The 22137-nt window shown below is 44.1% G+C and overlaps 4 protein-coding genes across 4 annotated transcripts in view; 2 read left to right on the top strand and 2 right to left on the bottom strand.

The window, feature by feature from the left end:
* Positions 1–17073, top strand: part of LOC126562065 (proton channel OtopLc-like) — a 187292-nt gene extending 170219 nt beyond the window's left edge. The window contains exon 6 of the mRNA XM_050218479.1: positions 17061–17073. The gene's annotated coding sequence lies outside the window, so the exon portion shown is untranslated. The remainder of the gene's footprint in view (positions 1–17060) is intronic.
* The window catches only part of LOC126560403 (BTB/POZ domain-containing protein KCTD5), a 121254-nt gene that overhangs the window by 2597 nt on the left and 96520 nt on the right, over positions 1–22137 (top strand). The window lies entirely within an intron of this gene.
* On the bottom strand, positions 3624–5969 carry LOC126562957 (uncharacterized). The gene is made up of 4 exons (XM_050219566.1): positions 5961–5969; positions 4321–4544; positions 4041–4223; positions 3624–3951 (listed from the first exon to the last, which is right to left on the bottom strand). The coding sequence occupies exons 1-4, from the start codon at positions 5967–5969 to the stop codon at positions 3624–3626; spliced, it is 744 nt and encodes a 247-aa protein (XP_050075523.1).
* Positions 19492–22137, bottom strand: part of LOC126568595 (mucin-19) — a 42035-nt gene continuing 39389 nt past the window's right edge. Inside the window, exons 4-6 of the mRNA XM_050225098.1 lie at positions 20594–20676; positions 20391–20512; positions 19492–19750 (exon numbers count right to left, since the gene is read on the bottom strand). Coding sequence (XP_050081055.1) covers positions 19493–19750; positions 20391–20512; positions 20594–20676 — 463 coding nt within the window. The 3' untranslated portion in view covers position 19492. The remainder of the gene's footprint in view (positions 19751–20390; positions 20513–20593; positions 20677–22137) is intronic.

Here is a 22137-nt window from a genome sequence, read left to right as displayed (position 1 = left end):
TTTAGTGGTAAGCCATTAAGCCATTTAATCTTTCATTTGACATTTGATGAGTTTTTTTTGTTTGTTGTTATTAGCAGGGCCGTACACATCTCCTTTTTCATCTGCGTGTGTGTAGTGTAAACAGGGAGACAACACGATAAGCAATAGGACCCGAAAATGTGAATTATTCTTAAATTTTTGCAAGTAAAACAATATCAAAAAAAGGAAAGGTCCCAACAATGAGTGCACTTGCGGTGAGAAGCGAAATTACTAGCAAACGATTTCCCTAACACAAGCATGCACACACAAAGGACTGGAGCGTGTAGTAGCCTTCTATATTTATAGTACATAATCAGGGCACTACGGGCCGATCGTGCGAGACGATAGAGTAATCCATTAGATGGCTGCCGGTATGACCTAGCAGATAGGATGTTAAGTCAAGAACGATCACTACCGCTACCATGACTCTCAGTTTCGTTTTAGTACACGTTAGTCGGCGGTCTTGTCACTTTTGTTCATACTCCTGAAGGACTGTAGGCTTTAGGAACGTTGCAAACCTAGGATCGCACAGGATATATACATGTTGGTGCTGCCCGAACACCTGGAATATCTCCATTTAAAAAAAAGGTCTCATCAGTTGTTTCTCTTGCCCAAAAATTGAAAATTTAAGGAAAAAAAAATCCTAAACCAAACTGTCAAAAGTTCGTTCGCAAACGATATCATACCTTACAATGACGTATTAAGGTAATGGCGTCTCGAAGCATCCAAAAGGAAGCCGCACACTTGAAGCAATCGAGTAGGGACAGATCACACTTAAACTAGAGCAGCTAAACCTGTCCACACACACACACACTCACTCACCAAGCACCACCAAAACACCCCACACGCTGGTCTCCTGAACAACTAGGAGACCTACCTGTTCAGGGTTATTAGCTTAAGGGGACGTGCTAAAGCGCATCCGTTCAAACGAGAAGAAGAAATTGAGAATAGAAAGCCTTTCGATTACTGTGCTACAGCTACGGGGCAGTAGGTAGATGGTAGCCATATAAACAGTAGTTAATTAATATAATGTCGTTAATTAGAATGAAAAGGGAGGCAGTTGAAGTCACTTTTTTCTTCTAAAACCCTACCCGTGGCGCAAAAACCAAACGAATCTAAGTGCTGTGTGACAGACAGACAGTAAAAGAGATAGTTATAAAAGGGCTCGAAGGAAAAGCAGAAAGGGCGTCATATAAAGAAAACTTAATAAAAATATATATATATATACACTCATATATATATATATATATATATATATATATATATATATATATATATATATGTATATATATACACTCATATATATATATATATATATATATATATATATATATATATATATATATATATATATATATATATATATATATATATATATATATATATATATATATATATTTATATATATATTTATATATATATATATATATATATATATATATATATATATATATATATATATATATATATATAAATGGATATATAGATTATCGTACCATGGTGTTTGTACTTGATTTGCAAAACTTAGGAATAGAGGATAAAATAGCAAGCAAAACAAAAGAAATGATTAGTTAAATGGAGCTAAGTGAAAAATAGAAAACCAAAAGTGAAAAAAGGCATTACATAAGATGGAAAAAATCGCCCTGAGTTGAAAACGAGAGAGAGAAAGAGAGAGAGAGAAGCACACAGTTATTGAAGTTTGGAATGGAAAGCAGAAAACAACAACAACAAAACTGTGATTAAAAAGATGCTGTATTAAATGTTTCCCAGTACGCGAATTGTGGTTTAGTTTTTCGTTTTGCTGGTTGCGGTAATATCCGAAGATCCGAAGATTAAATACGTAATTTTTACAGAGTTCTGGATCTGGGCCAGCCTCCCTTGAGTTTGACGCTAGATAGCGCTAGAGCGGCCCGGTGTTGGATGTGACAACGACATCGGTTTTTACACGGTAGGTCTGGGGTTCAAATCCCATTCTACTATGTGATATTGACTATTCTACTATGTGATACCATCAAGTCTAGTAAGCAATTCAATGGCCAGCTTGGCCTACTAGGTCGTTAAGGCTACGACTCCACGTGTTCTCTGTTGGACTGTGGGCTCTTTAGGGACCATACGGACCTTAACATCCACAAGCCTTCGCCTTGAGTATCACTTCAGACGTAGCAAGCATAGACTCCGTACGGTAACTGTAACTACTGTACGGTAATCTGGCAGCTTATACCTTGAAATACAGTCCCCAGTGTGAGATGAGACGCCAGATGCCTACGCACCACCTGTTTATCGACTGCAAGGCGGCCTATGATACCATAGATCGAAATGAGCTATGGAACATAATGCAGCGGCACCACTTTCCTGGAAAGCTGATCCGGCTGTTAAAGGCCACCATGAACGGGGTTGCAGTGCAAAGTGAGAGTATCGAACATGTTGTCGGAATCGTTCGAACCTCGAATCGGGGTCTGAGGCAAGGAGACGGACTCTCCTGTCTACTGTTCAGTAAAGCCTTGGAAGGTGTCATACGAAGCGCGGGGCTAGACATCGATATCCGTGGCACGATTCTCTAACGGTCTCTTCAATTTCTTGGCTTCGCGGATGATCAATGTCATCGATGGCAAGAGGACAGCGAAGGTGTGTGAGGCGTACACCCGATTGAAACGTGAAGCAGCAAGAATTGCATTGATGAATCAATGCGACGAAGAATGCGAGCCCGAGTGGAAAGCAGCGTGTTAGTCGACGGCGACAACCTTGAGGTGGAAGAGGAGTTCTGCTATCTTGGGACTGTCGTAACTTCGGATAACGATGTCAGTAGCGAAATCCGGAGACGCATTGTGCAGGAGAATCGTGCCTACCTCGGTCTGCTGAGATCTAGCAAACTTCTAGACCGCACGGAAATGTGAGATATTTCGCACACTGATTCGGTCACGAGTCTTGGACCATCCGAGCGGAGGATGCAAACGCTCTTGGCGTGTTTGAGCGTCGCATCCTCCGGACCAAGGATGAACCAAGAGCTAGGTGAGCTGTTTTGCGGTGCTGATATCCTGACGGTAGTTAAAGCCGGAAGGATACGTTGACTGGGACACGTGATGAGGATGCAGGATGTATTCGTCAGCGACCCCCAGTTCGGCACGAGGCGTCGAGGGGAGCACAGCGAGTTGGTTGGCTGGAACGGGTGAAGGGAGACCTGCCGGAGATCGGGTGCCTACATGGATGGGAAGCTGCAGCCAGGGATCGAGTTTCCTGGAGATCTATTGTTGACTGGACCATGTCACGACGACGTGCTCTTTAAAAGAGCAGGCCAACATGAGAGAGTGCCAGACATTCTTGATTCAGCTTGAGATAATGATCGAAAGACAACATATTGTATCAGAATTTGTACTGTAGGATTTATTGGATCATGCTCCATGCTACATGCTACAAATCGTAGTAGATCCTCGCACTAGATCCTCTCGGATCGTTTACTAGACCCGAGTTATAACCTCACCCTTCCTGGTCGGGAACATCTCTCAGTTTAATCGTATTTCTTATGATACAGTCCTAAGCAAAGCGCACTGTTGTACTTTAGATACAGCTGATTCTGCCGCAGCGAATGCGTCACACTGGTCGCCTGCTTACTCATTCGCGCCCAAACGCAGATCGAACTTTGGTGGTAGGAACTGGTCGGCCGGTTCCTCGTACCTTCGCGGACCATCCTCCTTCGGGGGTAGATAATCAATGTCCGGTTCCTGTGGTGGGAGATACTCATTGTTTGGCGGCAGGTACGAGTTATCGGGCCGATCGTAATGGTAACCATCTTCCTGGAGTGCCGGTTTTGGGGTGGTGGTGGTGGTAGTAGTGGTGGTGGTTGTCGTAGTAGTCGTCGTCGTTCGTGGTGTTGTCGAACGGGTCGTAAACTTGAGCGGACTGATCGTTCGCTGCGTTGGTTGGACTTGTGTTAGACTAGAAAGAAGAGCAGGAAACACAGAGTGAGAAAGAGAGATGATTCTGCATAAAAGTCTAAAAAAAAATGGCGGATGCGTTAATCTTACTCGGGAATTTCCAGGTCCAGCTCGGTGATGGGATGATAACCAAACTCGTCGGCAGTGTATCGCACACGGTATCGCTTTCCATTAGCACCGGTGTATGTGTACGAGCCCATCACAACGAACGTCTTTGAATCATTCTTTAACTTTCCAATCTGCTCAATCTCGATACCGTTTTCCGTCTCTACCCTGTGTGTCAGATTTGAAGAGGAAGAACAATTGAGCTTTTAACACCTTCACCTACCCAGTGATGTACAGGAAACTCGCAACAGTGTTAGATACTTACGCATACTTAAACTTGCCCTTGCCCTGATTGCGCACCTCCGCCATCACGATCGATGCCTTCATAACATTGCCGGTGAAGTTGGTCGGATCCTTCTTATCCTCGACCGGAAACGTAAACTCATCCTCGGAGAAGAGATCATCGTTGCGACTTTTGGCCGGTATCTTGATGCGGGCTGCGTGAAGTGTTGCTAGCACAATGCACAGCACACCGAGTCCTCCTAGAAGCTGTGTTGGCGTAGGAACAGAACACCGGGTAAGGGAATGCTAATGAGCAGTAACACACAGAAAAAAAATCCCCCAAAAATCCTCACGTTCAATCAGGTACGACTAACGTGTTCACACTATCGCCAACAGCGATCTGTCATTCTGCCATTAAAATGATATCAATCAAACCAGGAAATGGTATCGAAAACATCGCAACCAGATGTTTTCGCTCGCGCGCTACCGGAACAACTTCATTAGCCGTCCTATTATGTCCACGTCCAGGTAGAAGACGCGAGATCTCTTGGATGATAAATCACCAATTATGTCTGGTGACACCTGCTTTGTAGCATATCGCACCAATTAAAAAAAAAACACACGAATATGGATGCACAACCAAAAACAAATCTCTATCCCATGATATCCGACACTCCGGCCAGATAAAGCTCTTTTTATTCTTCAAGAAAAAAAAAAACGGAAAAACAAGATCGCACCACCGATCTGTCACATCTGCCCGCACATAGAGTCTAATGACGTCGTGGCGGCGGCAGTGATTGCGATAACTTCCTGATTATGCAAATCGCCAAACGGTTCGCCTCCAAACCCCGTCCCCGTCGGCAGCCAGATGGATCGTCTTTTAATTATAAAGAAACCTTCTTCATCTCCACCCAATAAAAACGATTAGAAGGATTTTATGGGTATTATAATTTTTCATTAGCTTAATCATCGAGCCCGTTCCGTCCGCAGCCACCTGTGATGGTAGGCGCGGTAGAAGCGCTCTAATGGAAATTTGGAAAAGGAAAATGAATTTATCACAATCTATTAATCGTCTGGCGCTGACGTCTGAGGCTGATCAAGGACAGAGGTATTCGCATCACAGCTGTCCGGCGGGTGTGTGGCTCGGGTGCAATGCTGCTGCTGATCTAACGCGAACCCATCAGAACGAAAAGCAAAGCACATACACCAAAAATAAAATTGTAGAATTTTAGAAAATGTTTGCACACATTAATTCCGTACGTGATGCTCGAGCGTGTGCGCCTTTGTTTTTCAAGAACCTCTCTTAAGGGTGGGGAACGGGTTTCTCTCTGCTCGATGAAGAGCACACGTTGCGAGCACGTGGTTTTTTTTGCGGGCATCGTAACTTCGTTTCTAGGTTTCTCACAGTGCGTTACTTCAAGACAAAATTTGCTCTCAATATGCATCAGATGATTTGTCGAACTAGAAATCCAAATTTCAATAAAGTCGTTATCGTTAGCATCGCCCAGTTTCTAAATTCTAAAGTTTCCGTTAGGCTAGACGTGAGTTGTTTGATTGACAGTTGAGTTTGAATCTGTTGGAGGATGTCTCCGAAGCTGCTGCACTGGTCTAGAGTTTGTGTGGACCAACAATTTCTGACCACACTTCCCAATCAGGATGACGCTTGAGGAACCTCTCACTTACATGTTTCATTGTTGCTCACGTGTCGAACTTCCAATTCACTCTTGTACCACAGACACACACACACAAGCGGTGTGCTCTTTGAATGTTCACTTGAAAGCACTCTAATGTACACCAACGCACCAACTCACTTTTTACTATACACTGATACACTCACTTAGAAACCAGCAACAAAAAAACCCACACACGGCACCACCAGGATACGAAACACGAGGACCCACCAACAGGGTATCGCGGTGATGTGCACAGGCTCTACACGTTCCACACCAGTTCCAGCAATGCCGGGTGGGCCGATTGCGATGCGCAAAGGATCAGTTTCGGTGACAAACTAAACCAGACCGAACGGACGGATAAGCACTTTATACCGGAGAATCCACAAACATGACGTGCCCCGAAAACTATAGCGAACCCCTCTGTGTTCAAGAGATGAGATGAACAAGGGGGTAACGAAGCAGCAACAAAAAAAAATGAATAAACCACACGGACATAGTGTCAACCGCCTTTTCCACCAGACCTGAGGTCTTCTTTTGGATCTCTTCTTCCTCAACAACACCGCCCTTCTCCCGAAACCCCACCAAAAAAAAATAACAAAATATTGGACGCTTTTTCCTAAGCCGCCACACAACACACCCCAAACACTAGCTAGTTTCCCTCTCTGTTTTACCCCATTCCCTCTCTCTCACTCTCTCGTGCTCGCTCTGATTCATCTCATTCGGTCCCTTTCTTTATCTCTCATCGGCGAGATTTGTCTTTCGCGGGCAGGTTCCGCGCGGCACACACTTGTTCTGGAGCATCGAGCTAATCTACAAACTCGTGGAGGGGTATGGGTTGATATTCGGATCGGAACGCTTCTCTTCCGCGCCCCACACCCAGCGGAATCAGACGAATTAGCAAGGGAAAAAGGTAGATTCCACCAGGTGATGGTTTGGTGGATGTCAAATGTCGCGACGATTGGCGTGTTGATGCTGTGGCAGAGATAAGCTGAACAATATAGGCACTGATTCTGTATAGTTAGCTTTATAATTAATTGGTCTAAGCGCTTTTTCACACTGGCTACCATGTCTTGAAATTTGGAGTACATAATTATTCGGCTTTTTGAAGGAAAGCTTCACAATATATTGTTTTTAAGATATTCCACAGGGTTTAAAGGACATCATTTAGAAGGCGGAGTTGACGATCCAAATTACATTTGAACTTGTACTTTGCTTCAGATCGTTCACCTAAGATTTGATAAGTAAACTGATTTTTAACAGAAGAAAGAACGGACTCGTCAGAACACAAGTACAAGGCTAGAGATTACGAAGATTTTGATTAAAACCGGTAGGACTCATAAAGTTTGACAGCTGAAATTATATACTTCGATTGCATTGCTGTTAGTGAAAGAGTTCTAACAGTTCTAGGGGAACTGAATAATAGTGCACTAGAGTTCTTGCTAGTGAAAGCTTGCAGTTGATGGGGAAAATATTGACTTGAGCTAAACAACGTTCAAAGGATCCACAATCTTCCCCTCTTTGGCTTAACAACCTCTACGGTCACGCCGGCCATCCAATGACTTGCTAGACTTGCCGATACCACGTAGTTGGATAGTCAGTGCTCACTAATGGGGGAACAGTCCAGGATGGGATTTGAACTCCGGTCCTGCCGTTTGAAGACCAGCGCTGCTGTCACCCAGAAGTTCCAGAATATTGGAATCATAACGGTAAGTTACTCACACTGCATGGTAGACTGGAAGAATCACGCCCCGTTGTGTGATAAATAACGATCGGCGGTGACAGGTTGCAACAAAACGAGAACACCGAATTAGATCGACTTACATCAGAGAGAGAGTAGTCAGTAGGGTCCTCACGGTGTGGTTTTTGGAACAGTTCTTTCCAGCCACGCTAACGAGTGACACATGTAACCGCTACCTGCAATACAACTTGTTGTTAGGGGAGGCCTCACCGTTCCTCCCACATGGCTGAAGGCAGCCAAAAAAAAACCTAACCAAGCATCCCACACCTTGTGTCATCTTGAACTTGAATTTTCGACACCTGCTCCGATCGGTTTCCCCACCGGTGTAGAGTTGGTGGAGTCCGTGCTCTCCCACGGATGACGTTTACCAAGTTCACGTTCACCCCTTGGTCGAGACAGTTTTTTTTTTCCTCTTCTTATTTACTATCCAACCCCGCGAGCCAATTGTTTGCACAATTACTTAAAGTTCATATTCAAATGTCTCCCTCATACCCGTAGCAGGAAATCCCTGGATAGGTAGTGGGGCGGTGGGAAGGGGGGGGGATGTCGCGAAAGACCAGTACTCTTGCCACCGAATCCGTAATCTTGGTCACGGTAGGGAAGAAAAGCAAGAGTGAACAGGCAAAGCAAATTTGGGTGGATTTTTGGTTTTTTTATGGGGGGGGGGGGGGGAGGGCACAAACGAACAAATCGGCGAATCGCACACCCACACACACACACACACACGCTGCGGGGAACCGGTCTAGAAGATCGCTTGCCCGATAGGCGAACCAGAACACCTGACAAACATGGCGCAAAACGTTCTTTTCCAGCGCTGTTGATTCACTGTTCCGGCTCGCAAGGGAAGGTTCTTTGACTTTCTTGCTTTCTCTCTCTCTCTCTCTCTCTCTCTCTCTCTCTCTCTCTCGTTTCCGCTTATCGGTGCGCATTTTCCCTGCTGGCTGGTCAGTGGGATGACTTCCATGTGATATCAAGCATGGGAATGGGTTGGTCTTGCTGCTCAAGCATCCAGCATTCGTGTGGTCAAGCATTTCGGAGGTGTCTCCGGGAAGGCATTGACAGAGGGCATCGATTCAGGTTTGTATGCATATCATCGGAGCATGGTCCCAGCATGGCAAACACATACCAAAACTTCGGAGGAACAAATCCCAACGAAATTCACTCCCCTAATTAGCAACAGGGGTTAATTTATTGCGAACGTATGGCAAGAATTTCGCTCCTACAGCTGCTGTTACATAACTTGCAGGTGAGATCTTTACTTGGAGTCTTCAAGAGTAGCTGCGTCCAACAAAAACAACAGGTTTCGCGATGGGACATTCATTAATGGTCTGCAACTCATCCGCAACGCGAAGCATTATCGTACCCTTATCGGGCGTACGTAACCGTCCCAGATCGTTGGGATGCGATTGCCACTACGGCTACTTAAGCCGCAACCACAGCTAGTTAACGTGCGGGGCGCATAAAACAACAGAACACGCTGTTCCGTCCGCCGACTAATGGCGTTTGATGGTCGTTCGGAATCAACATTTATATGCACTATAACGCAAAAATGACTACACAACACGAGCCACAGACGATAACGTCTCAACCACCAACACGCCGGGATAGTGCGCCGAAAACTCGGGTGAAGCTAAGTGATCGGATCAAATTTCTAAATGAGCATCAAATCCAATAAAACCAGATTAGCATACCGGCAGCAAAACAAAACCAAAAGTAAACAACAGCAACACAAAGCTTCACATACATACAATCAATGCGAAGAGCCGACAAACAGCCGATAACAGCTATCGGCAGGTTTGAAGAGAGGTACGGTACGGGCGTACAAATTTAATACGCTTAAATATTCATTAATCTTTGGCTGCGTGCGAATGAGTTACTTCTAGCCGGTTGGGGTTGGGTATAGGAGACTGGAGGGTCGACAGTTTTCGAATGGCACCTTATAGGTGGAATCCTTAATCTCTAGAAGCAATTTGTTTGATTGCACTATTCTAGATTGAGGTTTGAAAGAAGCAAAGTTCAAGCGACGTGTTGGCGATATATTTTGGGATCCCCACGAAGCATGTTGAATCCGGGAACTGAAGCGCATTGCTGGCTGTCACCAAACATGTCTCGCCAGGCCGTCCAGAATCAGAACTGATTGGTGATTTCAATTTCTCGCCATCCGGCCGATGTTGGGCAAGCTTCAAATTTGGGCTTTTTAAAGTTCACTGCACAAGTGCTTAAGGTTTCAATTTTCTTTCCAGTTTGACAACATTCAACACATACGAAATAACAAGCCCAAACAGCTCATACTTCCTTTCGAAAGCACACTAGCAGCGCGCGCTCTCTAGGGGTTGCCACCGCTCCAGTTGATCGACAAACACTTCCACAGCACAGCTGAACACGGTGCGCATCCAATGCCAAACGCCAATCGGGGCCTGCCGGGGCCCCGATCAGGAATACGATAAGGGCATCACGCCAAACGGGTTGACGGTTGAATGTCATCCCGTCGCATTCGATCCGGCCATGATCCGGTATCGGTTACGGTTCGTTGCACAACTGCACGCCGAGGATTAGCAGTTCGCGGTCGGCCAGTTCATCTCCGATCTCCGACCGTGGTGGCTCATCTTCACGGTCGTCAGGTCACTGCCAAACGGGCGGGCGGACAAAACCGCACCGAAAACGGGGAACTGGATTCCTAAAGACTTGCCCACTTGACAGGAGTGTGTCGGCAACGCCTAAACAATGGAGTTGGGCAACGAGTTCGGATCGATATGATACATCGACTGGTGCATGCGTGCGGTTAACCCTTGGAGGGAAGAGTTTGGAGTGGATACTTTTTATGTAGAAAATTTTAAAGTTCACCGTGGAGTGGTGAGTGATTAGTAGTATTTAGAAATCCTCAATATGAGTTTACAACTGTCAAATGTTTAATTGGTCTACTATAATAGCAATACCCAACAGTTAGTCAAGGGTTAATGATGGGGGTGGGGGAGGGTGGGCGGGGGGTCTCCACACTGAACCCAGCTTAGGGCAATCCCTTCAGGCCATCAGGATTCATCACACAATTCGCAATATTTTCCTTCCGGTTGGTTTTGCACGGCGCACCACATGTATGTGGACAATTCTACCCAACCTGTCATCGGGGATGTCAAGATCCCATCCACTTAGATTCATCTAGCAAAGACACTCGCCACAGGCTAGTTCAGCTATGCTAAATAGCCTCAACAGGTTGTTATTGGTTGATTTCCTCATGCCCATAAGTCATTCGGCACTTGGCAACACACATCTGCATCCTAGAATTAACTTCACCCCCAACCCCCCCCCCCCCCCCCCCAAAAGAAGAAGAATACAACAAGCAACCATCATAAAAAAACAATACCAGCGCCATCTTGCGTTGCGTAGGGTTCCCCCATGGTAGACCGGGCAATATTTCGTTACGATTATTACCTGTCACTCGGGCACAAGAAGATTGACGACTTGCGATGCTCTTCAGTCAGTTTTGAATTAAAAATTAGATTAGAGACGGAAGAAAACAGACACCGGCCAGCTGCGTGTGCATGGCAAACTGTTTTCGGCGTGAGAAAGAGAGAGGGAGAAGTTTAGCCGGTTTCAATCTGCCCTTGACGTTTTGGGGTGCGTCCAAAACCACCCATTCCATCGACGGGTGGCCCCCGTCGTGGAGACTTTTCTCAATATCAGTAAAAGATCTAATTCCAACCGCAAAAGCCAGATTGGGTTGGGATTGGGCGTGTGTGGGCAGTGCACTGATTCACTGTTGAGTGTGGCGGTGTCTTCCCTCCGTGGTACGATTGATAGCTCCCGTCGGGTTATTATTACGCGTTAAGACTTTGAAGATTTGTCGTACACTGGTAGTGGCTATAGAATTTCGCAGGTCATACATATCTGCAGGACTTATGTTTCTGCTCTGGAGCTCGTGAGTGTTCGGGTATTTTGCGGCAAAAGCCTGATCTTAACAAAGTCCCAGACGAAATCTCTTGTTCTGGGAAATTCGCACTCAATCAACATAAAATGTACCTTATTCCGGTTGCTATAAACTTCACCTTGTGATGAACCTTAATGTTTCAAGCAATCTCTTAACCCAAGGCTTTCTACTCTTCCGTAGATCCTTACCGTTACCGAAGATGCACCTTTTTGGGGACGGTATTCTTGAGGCCGTGTCAACAGAAACGGCTTTAAGCATCGAGAGTGACGAATTTGAATGATCCTCACATAACGCAGAGCGCATGCAGATCCCAGAATCTATCAAATTCGACCGGTTCGACAGTCAATTTCCCCAATCACCATCAAACCGTCGAACCCGAACCATTAAAATGGCCACACGGAACACGGTGCGACGATGTGATTAGCAGCTGAACGAACGCTAAATGTCATGCGTCCATTTCGCAAAGGATGATAGTTTGGAAAGCGGGCATCAGAACTATTGATGCCTCCTTTTTAGTGATGGTCATAAATTGTGAAGATTGTTGTTAAACATCCTACAGACATAGATTCGCATAATGTAGAATCGGGATATTCATTACCCATCCGCAGCCGAAAGTAGTAGCACTCAATTTGCATCACAATTGAACAATATTTGGGTACAGTCAAGCACTCGGATGCCGCTTGGACGGAGAGCCGAGACAGAATATGGTAATTCAACATCGAAATAATGCTGTTAATATGTAGTTCGGGAGGAGTCGGTGGAATAGTGTGGTGCCGCCGCCGCTGTGCACAGCACGTCAATCACAAATCGATCGACGAAACCCGCCCCGCACAATCGATCGATCGGACTGATTGTGGTGGGAAGTGGAGTTGTAGCGAGGGTGTGTGTGCTATTGTGGTGATCAACTGTTTTGCCTTGGCATTTGAAGCATTCCATCACACGCCTGGGGGTGGTTTTCATTTCAATTCCTCCTATCATATGCCGCACGAAAAAAAAGGCTTCATTTCACGGCGGGTGTATTTAGTGATTAAGCGACAAAGCGTGACACTTTGACATATGATGCAAATTTTGGCCTTTTTTTAATAAAAAGAAACTTCAACGATTTGTTTTGGAAAGCTGAATTGTTGATGTGGGAAAATTTGAAGGTAACTAGAATAATATCAGTGGATCATAGCCGTGGGGACAGTCCAGATAGCTTGCCTAGTGAGTTTTTCGGTTGCTGTTGTAAAAATACTCACTCGCATGCTCTCACAAGACTTCCAAAAACGAAGTCTACAAAAAAGCTAACATTTACTGATGCTATATTTAATGTACTTTGGCGCAAGCAGCTTGTTGTGTTTTTTGGTTTTTTTGAAAATCTGGTTCCTTTGCCATTACCATAAATCAAGTAATTAGCTTACAAACATTAGAAGGGGGACCAAACCATCGGAACTCAAAATGTCAAACCAAAAACCCGCGCGAGAAATATAAACAAATACCGTACCCCAGCTGCTTGTGGCAGTAAATCAGCGGAGTGAGCTAATGTACTGGATCACCGGTTATCTTTCTTTTCCTTTTGCGGTTGTTAGTGCGTTTTGAAAAAAAACCCGTACCTTTAGGTGCTGGATGTCACTACGGGAGTATTCGGATATCAAGGTTAAATGTGACAAGCTCTGAGGGAGATAATGATGGTGCAGGTGCCTTAACTGCTTTACATGGTGGATAGAATCAGTCAACAAGCATATTGAGGTATGGCTGAGAAGAAGTTCTTGATAGTTGCTCCCATAAGAAGGCATAAGGTTGCGAAAATAAAACAGATATCTTAAATATATCTTCACAGATATGAGGTCCTATAACTACCAAATATTCCTCCCTACCAATAAACAATGATCAAGCATTGAGTCATAAAACGGTTGACGGACTAGATGGCATCGTCGACTACGTTGTGTAAGAGACCTTAAATTTTGTGACTTCCTTTCGAGGGATCTCCACAAACTCGTACGTTCAAGAAGTCTTCAACAACACACGAAATGCACGATTTATATCACTGCTCACTAAGACGTTCGATAGTTCTCTACTGGCATGTATCCTGCAACATTCTAACGAAGGACCCCAATGCACTCGCCATTTAAGAGCAGCAAGCTGCGAAGGACTGAAACACGAGGCCAATAGAATTAGATTGAGCATCAAAATGACGAAGACAAAATACCTGCTTGCCGGGGGCTCTGACCGTGATAGAGCCGAACTCGGAAGCAGAGTATCAGTTGGCGGCGACCATCTCGAGGTGGTAGAGGAGTTCTGCTACTTTGGTACGAACGTAACCTCGGACAACAATGTAAGCAGCGAAATCCGAAGGCACATTGTTCAGGGGAATCGTTCCTACTACGGACTCCACAAACTCATGCGATTCAGAAGACTCTAACAACACACGAAATGCACGATTTATCGCACCTTGATACGACCGGTAGTCCTCTATGAGTACCAGTCCTGGACTATACTGACGGAGGACGCCAATGCACTCGGTTTGGCGGTGCTGATATCCTGACGGTAGTCAAAGCCGGAAGGATACGTTGGCTGGGGCATGTGATGAGGATGCCGGACTCATGCCCCATCAAGAAGCTGCTCGTCAGCGACCCGTTCGGCACGAGGCGTAGAGGAGTATATAAATGACATGAAACAGCATGAGGAGGTGCCTCGTATTAGGAGCCAATTGAAGTTCGATAGACCACTGAACAAGACCACCACCAAGAGTCTCTTCCAAGGGGCTTTGAGCTCTTGCATATAATGGATGTATTTGAAAAAAACGGTGGCGTACTTACGGAAAATGGCGCTGCAGCAGCTCTACGAAAACTTGCTCCGAACAGTAACGCTCTGTGTGGTAGTAGTAGCAGAAAGCAGTAGTTAATATTCTTACTTTTGCAAATCAGAAGCAATAGATAATCGGAAGAAAATGACACTTTATACTTACACTTACGTGCACTATTAACAGCAGTATTGAGAAGATAGCCTGCACGTCACATCACTCACAAGCACCCAAAACTACACAACCGGTACACGCACACATGTCTAGCCAGGTAGACGAGCGAATGATTCGGAATTTTTTTTTTGTTTGTTTATTGTTTGTTCTCTTCTTTATTGAAATATTTTCCACCCCTATTCTTTTGTTTTCCTTTTTTTTAATAGCGGGATCCATCATATAGTTAACATCTTCTTGTATTATTTTCTTTTGTTCTTGCTGTTACTGTTCATCTACTTCGATTTCGATTGCTAGTTTTACCCGGGATGTACCTCTCCCATTCTATGTTTACGCACCGATCGCACTTTTTTACTTTTCTTTCTTCCGTTTCGTCCTCCGTCACACTCACTCGTTCTCGCTCACACTTTCACACTGTCGAGCGTCCGGTTTCTGCTCGCGTTGCCGGGATTATTAAACGCACGACCTGAACGTCCTGCTGCCGGATGGGTACTGGACCCGATAATATCATCCTTCCGTGTGACAGTGGCCCTATCCATGAACGCTTTCCCAACACACCCCAACATACCGCACACAAACGGCTTACTAGGCTAGCTACCACGAGAAGATGCAGTTAGTTTTTGGCAAATGTACCGTTACTAAGAACTCTTATCGAACGGCGTTTGTATGTGTGTGTTTGTGTGGGAGAGAGAAAGGATGATAGCGCATGGTGATGGCGATTTGAACGAAAGATCATCTGCCCCGAACTGCTTCAAGTGAATCGAAATCAGCCGCAAACACACACACACACGCACACACGCACGCACTGCTAAGGTGTGCCAATCTTTCATCCTCGGGTTTAATTATCCCGATTCACTATCAGGTTGCTCTCGCTCTAGCATGTAAACGCTACCTTAGACCCCACTTCTCACTATAGTGAGAAGTATTTGTTCACTACAGTGAGAGGTGAGACTCTGTTGCCTAGGGAAGTACATCCCGTGGGTACGCACGTACCCAGGCAGCACTTATTACACTAATGCAATGGTTTTGTTCTTCTTTTTGCATTTATACTACCTCTGTTCCACTGTTTTGTTTCTTTGTTTGTGTGTGTATGTGTGGGCGGGGTAGCTCGCACATTACTATATTTCTAGTTTATTTTTTCTCTTTTTGTTTTAAATTTCAATACAATATAATAAATAGATTCTGTGTGTTTTTTTTGTCTGTTTTTGTGTGTATTTGTGTTTCCTTCCTTCACTTTTCCCTACAATAATCGGTTTGTGTCCGTGGGTTTTCTTTATTTTTCGTTTCCTTTTCTCTCTCAACTTTGCAAATGGTCGACCTTTACTGCCATCAATGCCTGTGTGGCCGAGGCTCACACTGATAGTTCAATCGGCAAACCCTCAACCGCGACACAACGTTGAATACTAAGAGCTCCATCAATTGTACGTTTCTGTGTGTGTATGTGTGTGGGTATGTTTGGTGTATATGTATGTGTATATGTTCTTTTTGGATTTCCTTATATTCTGCACATCCGCACTTTCCGAATGTTTGGGAAAACAAAAAGAAAATCATCATCTCACTTATAGAGGGATACGGGGGTGTTTGCTTTTGTTTTTCCTCTCCAAAAACATATAATATATATTTTTCCGCTTACTCACACGTTCAAAACTGTCCGTCACTTTATCTCGTCACTTGTCGAATCTATAGTTTTCACTCTACAACGTCCCTTGTTTGCTCGCTCTAAATATTTTGTTTCTTTAATACACTATACTAAAACCACATTACTGTCCTTCACGCCTCTTCCGTCTAAATGGTTTTGCTCTTACCCTTTTTTCCTTCCGTTTTTAATTGTTTCTTTTTCCAATTCTTTATTTTTTACATAAACTACTTTTGTCACTGTCGTTTTGTGGTTTGCTTTCATCGTTTTCTTTTGCCCTCTATGTTTTTAGCTACCACTTCATCCGAGCTTCACAATTTGTTTTCCGATTTAGTGAACATATGATATTTATATGTAATGGTGAGTGTGCTTCTTTTGTGTAGTAGTATTATTGCCCACGCAAAATGGCTTCAAACGCCCCTTTTTTAGTCTGTTATTATGTATTGTGTATTCAGAGTGTGCAGGTATAGGTAGTTGTGGGGTACGCGTTAGTCGTGAGGATAGTAATGCGCAAAATAATGAGTTATGAGAGCGGATGACATCCGAAAATGAAACAATTGTACAGATTGATTTGCACATCGAAAGCCTGAATGTTCCCCGGTTAATCCGGAATGAGTAACATTAATGATGATGATGATGATGAGGAGGATTTGTTTGGTGTGTATGTGTGTTTGTTATGTATAAATAGTTGCGTGCCCAGTGAGTGGCGAATTCCATTTTGATTTGTTTACGATTAGTGCAAGATGGCAGTACCGCAAGTAGACAGACAATTCCCCGGTAGCCATTAGCTCGTGGTGACACAGTCGCTTCTAGCGATAATAGTAATAGTAGTAGTAGTAGTGGTAATAGTAGTAGTAGACGTAGTAGGAGAGTAGCACCATCTACATACAGAAAGACTTTACAAACTTGGCTATACGAGTTCAACTTATGCAAATAATAGCTGCTGCAGTAGAGATCTACTACTAGCTCGGCTTTTGGTATAAGTAGTTGTTGTTTGTCAGATCATGCCGTCCATAATCGTTATTTAAAAAAAAACACACACACAATTTCTTTGACCTTTATTCCTGCATGTGATGAATTTGGCCCAGTGGTAAATTGTCAATAAAACACACTTCCACATTTGATTTAATCATTGCTTCCAGTGATTAAGAAAAAAAAAAACAACAATTCTAACGACCACCGAACAAAATCTTCTCGCATTCCCGCCATTTCCAATACAAAAAATATGCAACATTGCATTGCAATAAAACGGTTGACTGTGTATACTGGTTGTACACATCTACAAATAAACAATCAATCATTTGGCGCTTACTTAGCGCGTTCATTTCAAATGTCAACTTGACAATCCAAACGATTCCCAAGCAACACAAATATTCTGTTGCACATATAGGGGGAGAAAACATACACAAAAGCTGTACGTCCATCTTACAATACGATATGCATACATGAAACACGACATTGCTCATTAAACAGGATAATAAATTAGTAAAAAAAATCTGAAATATTTATAAATAAGCTAACACAATCCGTTTCCTTGCCTAACTCTTTGTATGCAACAAATCATTTCCTGTCTCTTGCACTGCTTTCTGCCCATGTGCATTAGCTCACCAACATAACCTTCATGTAGCGCAAAACATCCTGCAAAATGAATGAAATCGATAATGAATTACTACCATTTCAACATTACCCTCACCGTCATCATCATCATCATCATCCCATTTTTACAAACTCAGCTCTTCTGTACAACAACAAAAAATGCAGCAAATCCTCCTCCGTACTACCCGACTACTAATCGATTGTTCCATATTCGTTTCGTTCTATTCCAGTTCTCAAAACCGATATCCTCCTGTTTTTTTTCTTTTTTGTTTAAACTCTTGTGTGCGCACGTGTGCTTGTATTTGTTTGTATGTAGTGTTTGAGTTTGTCGTGTGTGTACTTTGTCTCGTCCTTTTAATACTAAGGTTTCTAACAATAAATGTTGATGCATAGCTTTAAATTATGTATTAAATTGTGTATGTGAGCGTATGTTGTTCCGTCCATTGTAAAAATGTGTTTAAAATTTGAGTCACTTTGGGCACCAACTCATGCATTGTGAATTGTCTTCTCCTGTTGCCGTACTTCGGGATTCTAAAAGATTCAAAATATTTCAAACAAACAATACAACTAATAGTCAAAAGCAGGTGTGGCTGCTGGGCGAAATTGCATTAGATTTCTAGTTCGACCGAAAAATTGATCCCACACCAAAAAGTTACATTTTAAGTGAAGATTTGATCTTTTTGATCGAAATCGAAATCTTGTTCGATACCGCCCCCACTGTTCGAAAATGAATACATTTTACCATGGGTTCATTTGGACGCTTAAGGATTCTTGACGGGAATTGGAAGAGAGCAAGATAAAGCGACTGACCAGGTGCGTCTATTTGTGTGAATCGCACACGTATTCGGGTTAAAAAAAAACAACTTAAAACACAGTGATTCTATGACTTCAGGGCTGTCATAGTGTCCAACGCTACAATCACTGTCCTTGCGTTCCTATCGCACTACATTGCACAAGGTGTGTACGTGTATAAATATGTTTGTGTGTGTGTATGTGTGTGTGTGTCTAAATGAAATTGGGCTATAGCCCACACAAATGCGCACACTCATCCGTATCCATCTTCAGCCCTTCTTAAATCTAAACCACTAAACGGATCGTCATCGTTTTGTCTGGTCGGTTATGTTTTACAAGGATTTCTGTCACTGTTCCGCACGGTTCTACCCTATTATTATTAGCCTGTGGTACGGTGTTTGGCTAGTCCTGGACTAGCCACTACCAGTAGCCAACGTTCCTCGTTTCCCTAACATCAAACAAGCAGCAAGGTGATTTTTGTTTTCTTCTTAGCATAAAACCCTCTTCTGACCGCAACTCACAGATAGAAGAAGACGAATAGAAATAGGTTACCGAGCATACCGCGTCCTCTTTCGCCTTCCTGTGTGGCTGCGGTGTGTGTGTATGCCTGTGCCTGTGTGGGTGTGTGCTTCTAATATATTATGTATGCAGTTGTGTACCATCGGATGCCCTCCCATCGAGACCATCTGCGTTCGTATAAATATATATATGCATATGTATAACGATATATAGTCGCAGATGGTGTATTATTTTCACGTTCTTTTTTTTTCGTTTTGTTTTGTTTCTTGTTATAGTTTTGTTAGCCTTTACCTCTTTCACACATATCCTACATACACACACACACATACATCCACGAGCCCACACTTACACACACACCTCCACACCTGGGAGAGGGTTAGAATTTACTGTATAACGCAACAGGTGCACTTTTTCTTTTTCTTCTCGTCGATGACGACGTGCGAAGCGGACTGTGGGCCCGGTATCACCTGATTGCTGATCGGTGTCGTGCTGCTGTTCACCGTACTGCCGTCGGCCACCGTCGTGGTGGTGCCATTTTTCGCTGCCAGCGCCGGTGAACCGGTTGCGCCACCGGTCGCCGGACCAGGCGATTTGTGGGGCGATTTGGTGCCATTCTGCTGTGCCGCTTGCAGTTGCGAGGCCTACATGGGAAGTACGAAGAAAGGTACACAGTTAGTTATGTTTGCATCTGGCTGAGAGGATATCTTCGTCTTCTTCTTGGTTTCGCGACGAGGTAAGTTCGGTTGGGTCGTCTAATGACTTGCGAGGTTTATTGATAGTTTGAGATAGTCCTCACTACGTCCTGCCGTGTGAAGACCCGAATAAAATGTGCAGACGAATATGTGTAATGTATAGCTATAACAGTAATAAAGCATCCTAACCTAGTTTTAATGAGCAAATTATTATCTTACATAATATCATTCGCTCGTGTCGAAATCATCAGATCGTCAGATCATCACTTGGATGAGTAGTAAGTTACCGGAAGCTTGAAGTCTTTTTAGGCAGTCCACATGGACAGAGGAAGTCCAGCCGAGACACCGAGATAGTCTAGATACTAATTAATAAGTAAGTCTATCTTGGTCTAATTTACTAATTTTGAAACTAGAAGCCTCTCAGATTTAGAGACTGCATTGGCGCCATTCTTCACACGGCAGGACCGAGGATCAAATTACATCCGGTCTGTTCACCCGGAGCGAATACGTGATATCAGTAAATCTATCCCTATACAAGCCGATTCGAAGATACAGCCGTTTTCTTCCAGGCGGCGTACTAACTACTCACCTCATGCTTTGTTACCGCACCGTCCACAACCGTCGTGTCTGGGTCGTCGGTGCTGTGACTATCCTTAGGAGTACTTCCGTTCACTAAACTTTGGTCGCCGGTAGGTGTGATCGGTTTGCCACCTTGAAAAATGGGAAGCGAAAATATACATATTAGGGCGTCGCTCGCTATCACTTCCAGCCACCCTTAGCTGCTCTACCTACCTTTGATCAGATTGACTATTTCATCTGCTTCCCTCGATAGGTCTCCACCCGGTCTGAATGGATTGTCCCAGCCGGACTCGGTACTGTGGAAAAGAGAAAAGCATAACGAGAAAATCGATATCAGTGCCTGTGGCTGGGTAGGAACAAAAACCAAAACAACGAAACATAACCAAAAAATGCGTTCCGATATGTAGATAGACAAGACAACAAGGGTGGAAGGGGCGGTATTGGGAAAAGGAGGAAAGGTACAGTCGCCGCTTCTAGTTCCCACCTGTTCAACCGCGCGAGGATGGTTGTGTTCGGTACGTTCTGGAACTGTTGGTGATGGGCGGCATACTGTGCCTGATACGAAGGGTTCGGATAGCCACCGGCACTGGCGATTGCCGTTGCCTGGGCGGCACACTCCTTCAGATACTCTTCACGCGGTACCTCCACCACATAGTATAGTGCACCGCCGTGCGATTGGGACGGTGTCGTTGCCGTCGAGTTTACCATTATTCGTTGGAGACTACGCGCTTTCGCCTGTCTGCGATACAACAGATACACACACGCACACCGGAATGTTCCTTTTTTGTTGTTGTTGTGGTTGTTTTCGATGCTTTATGGAGTTTGAGTTTCCCTACCAGCTACCACGGGGGAGTTGCACAATCGGATTAGCCTGAGGACGCACATACACACCTACACGCGCCAACGGTGGCAACACAGGAGCCGCCCTATCACGACAAATCTTTTCGCAGTACAAAATAAAAAGAGCAGCCGTCAGTAAAATGCGTCGTTACGAGTGTTAGCAGCTCGTTTTGTGCATATATATTTATATGCACGCGGAGTCCGATTTTTTGTTTTGTTCGTTACGTTTACACTGCACAGGCTTTTAACACAATTCCGTCAGTGGGCGAAAACTGGCAACAACAAGCACTGGGCGTCTCCATCGTAAGAGCGCGATGTATGTGAGTGGGCTGGAAACGAACTTTCATTACAGTTTTGTTCCTCACATTTAATTGTAAACATAAAAAAAAGGTAGCAAATGTACTCAATTTTCAATTAAATACTTGTCACCTTAAGAACGCCTTAAAAACGGCAAAACAAAAAACGGGAGAAAGCAATAAAACGCACGACATTTTTTTTTCACCCGTGCGTCATATTTTTAGCGTTTCTCAGTGGGTCACAGGGACGGAGCATCTTCACTAACAGCGCCGTCCGTCTAGAAATCGCCACCCGTCACATTATTTTAAATGCTTATTTTCTAACATGCCACGCTTTGGCACAGTTTTGCGTGTACTTTTTTTTATGTTTAGCATTTTTATTTTTTGCTAGTTCCACAATTTGCGCGCCATACGTGCCTAAATTCGTTACACACAACAACAGATCACACTCACACACAAGCGTACACCTACAACCTGTATGATCTTTCGCTGTGGTGGACAAAAAACAGCACGCATTTGGCAATATAATTATTTGACGGGGATGGGACGTGCAACAAAACGCAAAACAAAAAAAGAAATACGAAAGAAACATCTTTTGTGCCAGGAGGGCACGTAGAAAAT

This window comes from Anopheles maculipalpis, chromosome X, assembly GCF_943734695.1.
Source record: "Anopheles maculipalpis chromosome X, idAnoMacuDA_375_x, whole genome shotgun sequence".
Taxonomy (NCBI): Eukaryota; Metazoa; Arthropoda; class Insecta; order Diptera; family Culicidae; genus Anopheles; species Anopheles maculipalpis.
This window is presented reverse-complemented; position numbering and strand designations above follow the sequence as displayed.

What these genes read in the sequence shown, in the direction of transcription:
- LOC126562957 (XM_050219566.1), bottom strand. An exon ending in AAGGGCAAGTTTAAGTATGC is followed by an intron (nt 4,224 to 4,320) that starts GTAAGTATCTAA and finishes TCTGACACACAG; the next exon opens with GGTAGAGACGGAAAACGGTA. An exon ending in CTGGACCTGGAAATTCCCGA is followed by an intron (nt 3,952 to 4,040) that starts GTAAGATTAACG and finishes TCTTCTTTCTAG; the next exon opens with TCTAACACAAGTCCAACCAA.